The sequence below is a fragment of the Lactuca serriola genome, chromosome 3 (genome assembly GCF_051521515.1).
Source record: "Lactuca serriola cultivar US96UC23 chromosome 3, Lser_US96UC23_V15, whole genome shotgun sequence".
Taxonomy (NCBI): Eukaryota; Viridiplantae; Streptophyta; class Magnoliopsida; order Asterales; family Asteraceae; genus Lactuca; species Lactuca serriola.
The window spans coordinates 258,531,697-258,537,718 of NC_136410.1; the positions used below are offsets into that span (position 1 = coordinate 258,531,697).

At 29.9% G+C, this 6,022-nt stretch overlaps 1 protein-coding gene across 4 annotated transcripts; it reads left to right on the top strand.

Annotated features, from left to right (window-relative positions):
* Positions 1–579: 579 nt before the first annotated feature.
* On the top strand, positions 580–4,308 carry LOC145093930 (uncharacterized). 4 transcript variants are annotated; one of them, XR_013703142.1, is made up of 4 exons: positions 588–727; positions 2,496–2,550; positions 3,508–3,650; positions 3,997–4,308. XR_013703142.1 is itself a non-coding variant. In XM_079032178.1 (2 exons), the coding sequence occupies exon 1, from the start codon at positions 661–663 to the stop codon at positions 2,545–2,547; it is 1,887 nt and encodes a 628-aa protein (XP_078888304.1). In that variant the 5' UTR covers positions 580–660; the 3' UTR covers positions 2,548–2,550; positions 3,508–3,652. The 4 variants fall into 4 exon arrangements, 1 of the variants encoding a protein (XP_078888304.1); XR_013703140.1 differs by having other exon boundaries at positions 580–2,550; XR_013703141.1 differs by lacking the exon at positions 2,496–2,550 and having other exon boundaries at positions 580–727.
* The last annotated feature ends 1,714 nt before the right edge of the window (positions 4,309–6,022 follow it).

Here is a 6,022-nt window from a genome sequence, read left to right on the forward strand (position 1 = left end):
AAATATTAGCACTGCGGATCGAACACTATTTGATACAGAGTAGACGAAATAGTACTGCGGAATTAACAGTACTTTGCTGCGGAGTTGATGAAATAGTAATGCTAATCGAACCAGTGCTGCGGAATTAATAGTACTTTGCTGCGAAATTAACAGTACCTTGTAGGAATACTAGTTTTTTTTTTGTCTTATACAAACTTCATAACAAACACATTTTAAAATAAACATCATTCATTCAATTTTCATAAAGAGTTGCATTTTTTTTATTTACAATATGAGTTCATCTTCAAATTTCTATAGTTGCATTCGTAGAAGTTGGTGTATTGGAGACCATTTCTATATTTTTCAATACCGGGATGAGTTGATATAATATTTAATCAGTATGACAATTTATACAGTGATCCATAGAGGTGTACATTGATCCACAGAAGTGTACACTGATCCGCTGATATTAAAGAGTTCATTATTTTTATCCTTTTTTTTATCGAATTTTTTACATAACAATGAGATAGTTTTTTCATGGTCATTTATTTTTTCAAAGAACCCCCTTTTTTTTTTTCATTTACCGAATTTTCTCAATTTTCTTTCCTTTGTGAGTAATTTTGTCCCAAAAAAGGACCTGATTTGGATGCTGCTGTCGCTGTAATCGCGTTCTTTCTTTGAATGCCGATGAGAGGTGGAAGCACTGCTTTGTTACGCATGCGTCTTCCTTCCACTCCTACTCACAAAGGTACTCTTCTATTCAGTTCCTCTTCCTCAATCAACACTTCGTTTTTATTATTATTAGGGCTCCATAATTCCATGGACAATAATCAATTATCCTTAAATTCAAATCCGAAATCGCTTTCAACCACACCTGCAAAATCTGATCGAATTGGTAAAACCATCGATAACCTCGATGATGATGAGTTCTCGTTTCATCAAATGATCCATAAGAAGCCTCTGCCATTGTTAAGCGAATTCAACAGATTCCTTGTAGTAATTGTGAAGAAGAAGCGTTACTCCACAGCGATTTCATTGATCAATCAAATGTTGTTCTTGCGAATATCCGTTGACGCGTATATGATGAACATTGCGATAAATTGTTTCTCTCATTTACGAAGAATCGATCTAGGGTTTGCTATGTTGGGTTGCATTGTTAAATATGGTCATGAACCACTTGTGTCTACTTATAATACTCTATTAAAAGGTTTAGTGTTATCAGATAAGGCTTTTGAGGCTGAACATTTGTTCAAGAAGCTGATCAAAGAGAAAATCTGCGAACCCAATGAAGTTACATATGGGACAATCATGAATGGGATTTGTAAAGCTGGAAACACTAAAATCGCCATTGAATTACTTAGATTTATGGAGAAAAGAGGTTGTAAACCTAACAAGGAAGTATATACCACAATCATAGACAGTTTTTGCAAGGAGAAAAAGGTGGATGATGCTTTAAAACTCCTCACAGAAATGATTGATAAAAGAGTTTCTCCCAATATCATTACTTACAATTCCTTGATTTATGGTTTATGTAGTGTAAACAGATGGGAAGAAGCCAAACAAATGATTATAGAAATGGATAAAAGAAAGATCAATCCTGATGTGTTTACTTTCAATACATTTATAGATGCATTTTGTAAAGAAGGAATGGTGGAAGAAGCTGAAAGTGTTCTTCATGTCATGATAGAAAGAGGTGAAAAACCAGATGTTGTCACTTATAGTTCATTAATTGATGGGTATTGTTTGAGAGGTGAAATGAAGAAAGCCATGGGAGTTTTCAACACCATGATTGATAAAAAAATCAAACCCAACATCATCACTTTTAACACTTTAATAAATGGGCATTGTAAAAGATCAAACATAGATGAAGCAATGAAACTTTTCAAGGAGATAACTCATAGGAACTTAGAACCCACAGTTTCAACTTATAGCACTATTTTATACGGATTGTTTAAGGTAGGAAGATGTGAAGATGCTCTAAAACTATTCGAAGATATGCAATTTATACCCCTAACTCCAAATTTCATCACATATTCAGTCTTATTAGATGGACTATGCAAAAACAATAGAGTAAGTGAAGCATTGTCTTTCTTTCGTGATTTAATGAAGAAAGGTGTAAATCCTAATGTTGCTTTGTACACTGTTCTTATTGATGGTAGTTGTAAAAATGGGAAGCTTGATGTAGCTTTAGATCTTTTTAGTGAAATGTGTTCAAAAGGTTTGCAACCGAATATTGTGACATATAATGCTATGAATAATGGGTTTTGTATAGAGGGAATGATTGAGGAAGCGAAAGAACTTGTTATAAAAATGGAGAAAAATGGTCTTTTTCCAAATAGTTCGACTTATAACATTCTTCTTCAAGGGATTGTGAAGTGGAGAAAACCTAAAGATGTGTTGTTACATTTGAAGGAAATGGATGCAAAGGGGTTTTCGTTTGATGCATCTTCGTTTTATTTGCTACTTCATATGATTCAAACAAAAAAACAAGATTCAAACTTTGTTGAATTGATTAGGAAACTTGCACCACAAGATATATTGAAATATAAATTCCGATTAGCGAAATAGCATGTGAGTTGTTACATTGTGAGAAGAATGTCTTTTATTTTGGATAAGTTAATAACCATTGGCTATTTTTTAATAAAGATTTTGACATGAAAGTACTTAAGTTTGTCAAGTTTTGTTGGTTTTGTCTTTGTTAATGCCCAAAGTTTGGTAAGATTTTTCATTTTTCCTCTTAAGTTTACAAATTTGCAAAAATTAACCTTAAGTATGAAATCAAGATTGCAAAAAAAAAAAAAAAAACTTAAGTTTACAAATCTGTTATGTTTTTACTCTTAAGTAAACTTTTCAAATTTGACATGAAAGTCGTTAAGTTTGTCAAATTTTGTCAGTTTTGTCCCTGTGATGATTTTTGTGCGTTAATGTCCAAAGTTTGCCAAGTGTATTTTTCCCTTAAAGCTTACAACTTTGCAAAAATAAGAAAAACCTAAAGTATGAAATCAAATTTGGAAAAAAAAAATTAAGTTTACAAATTTTTTATGTTTTTACCTTAAGTATATTTTCAGATTTGACATAAAAATCCTTAAGTTTGTCAAATTTTGTTAGTTTTATCTCTGTGGTGATTTTTGTGCATTAATGCCCAAAGTTTGCTAAGCTTTTTTCAATTTTTTCCCTTATTTTTACAAATTTGCAAAAATTAACCGTAAGTCTGAAATCAAATTTGCAAAAAAATAAACTTAAGTTTATAAATCTTTTATGTTTTTATCCTAAGTATATTTTTCAAATTTGAAATGAAAGTCCTTAAGTTTGTCAAATTTTGTTAGTTTTGTCCTCGGAAACTTGCCAATACAGGTAACAAGGGCAAAAATGAAAAAAAAAAACTTGGCAAACTGTGGACATTAAAGAACAAAAAATCGTCACGGGACAAAACTGACAAAATTTGACAAAGTTAAGGACTTTTATGTCAAAATCCCTTTCTATATATGATGTCAAAGTGTATTAAGCGTATATTTTTTACACATGCAGGTTCAGTTTCTACTTTTCTAATGGTCATGTAGAACTGTTAAAGGGTAAATGAGTCCTTTGCTGTAAATCTGTAATGCAATTGAGAGATTTGCTTGAGACGTAGCTTCTGAAAAACCCAAACATAGAGGATTATGAGCGTTGAGGTAAGTTTTTTTTTTTTTTTTTTTTTTTTTTTTTTTTTTTTTTTTTTACTGTAAATAAATGTTGTTTACTTTTCTGCAAAATCTAAAGTTTTTTATGTTATTTTCATTAAATATTGCCTGGACAAATGATGTTTTAACTTCAGATGACAGCATGTTGCATAGGATGTCCAAAAAACATGATTTTTTTTTGTGGATCAGGTCCTTGCAAAACTTGAAATGACTATTTATACCCCTTTAATTTATTTGGATCCTCTTTTAACATGCAAAACTCTTTTCGTTTGTGGTGTGTCAACATGCAAACTGCCTTTAGTGTCTGAAATTACAAAATTCCCTTTGTTCTTTGCAGGTTAAAAAATTTGGATAATAAGGATGCGAGGGCATTTATGTCTTTTACCACCTTTTTGGGTGGGACAAAAGGTTGCAAACCATATTATATTGTGGCATTGGAAAGTTGTAATGGGAGTCGATTTGTACATAGTGAAGGGATAGTTATATAGAAAGTGGAAATAAACTTAAAGATTGCAATGAAGAAATGGTCAATGTCATCAAATAGTAAACCCAATTTTATATTTTGTTATGCTTAGATAACTCAAACCTCTTTAAGAGTTTCAACCACTAGATTTTCAATTTTGCTTGATTTAAAAAAAATTTGTTCACATGTTTCGCTTTTGTGGAATTTTGTAATATGTTTTATCTTTTACAAATTAATGTATGTGTAAATATTTTAGACGTGCCATTTATATATATATATCTTTTTTCTTAAAACATGGAATTTATAAAATATTCAAACCTAAAGAAAAGGTCAAAGAGTTTGAGTCTTGACGTGAGTTTTGATTGTAATATGGATTTATATACTTATGTGCATCGACATATGGGAAATTATATATGCCAACCACGTGTTTATATATATATATATATATATATATATATATATATATATATATATATATATATATATATATATATATATATATATATATATATATATATATATATATATATATAGGGAGTGGTTCAAATGAGAATCAAAAAAGGTTAAGAACCATAAGAACCTCTAACTTTAGATGTTTATAAAGGGTTTAGGGTAACTTTAAACTCTAAACCCTTTATAAACACTCAAAATCCTTTATAAACACCCTAAACCCTAAACCCTTAACCTTAAACCTTTTATAAACACCCTAAACCCTAAACCCTTTATAAACATCTAAAATTAGAGGTTCTTACGGTTCTTAACCTTTTTTTGTTCTCATTTGAACATTTACCTATATATATATATATATATATATATATATATATATATATATATATATATATATATATATATATATATATATAAAGGGAGTAGTTCAAATGGAAACCCAAAAATATTAAGAACCATAAGAACCATCTTTTTAAAATGTTATCATTAAGGATATTTTAGATAAATCCAACATTTATATTGTATTACGCAAACTTTTCCATTATCTAGTTTATAATAGTTGTCATTTGTCATTGGATCACCGTCGGATCGTCACCGGACCGTCCGGACTCCCACCAGATTAACACCAAATTCAATGACATTTTTTAATCGTATTCACAGTTTAATAGAACAAACATTGTAGCTCTCATTTCTTTGGTAATACTCAGCCAAATATAGAAGAATTAATTAAAAAAATAAAATTATGCCTTGATAAATTCAATTTTCACTCTTTTAAATGTAGATTAAAAAAAAATGTATCGCTTATAAGACATATTTATAGTCTAAAATAACATATGCCGAGTTTAATAAACACTAATTCATTAATAAGCAGTTTAATATTTCCATGCATACATTCATTCACATTTTAACAAATATTTATATAATATATACAACTTAATACAATCCATTATATACTAACCACCACCACCATATATATATATATATATATATATATATATATATATATATATATATATATATATATATATAGGCTTAGGTTATTTTGTTTTTGCTAACTATTGTGTGACAGAATGCACATATCTGGACCACCGGATGGAATAGAATCAAATGTCATGATCTGAGGGTCTATGATATTAGAATATGATAACATGTTTCCGGTGATATTGTAAAGTACCAAATTCAAAAGAACTACTGACATTAAAAAAGTGAGAATCAAATTATTGAGAGACCAATTCGACAATTCCTAGAAAAATATTAAAACTTACCTGAAGGTGAAGTTATGTGTCGTCGCTGAAGCCACAAAGGGGTGGTGGCTAGAAAGTGGAAACCGGAGGAGTGGAGGCGTGAGGACCTTTGATCGAGCAGCAATGGTGGGGATCATATTCATAAACATCAAAAATTGAATAACCAGAAATCGATTAGCATTTTATTCTCAAAAGAAATTCAATTGAAA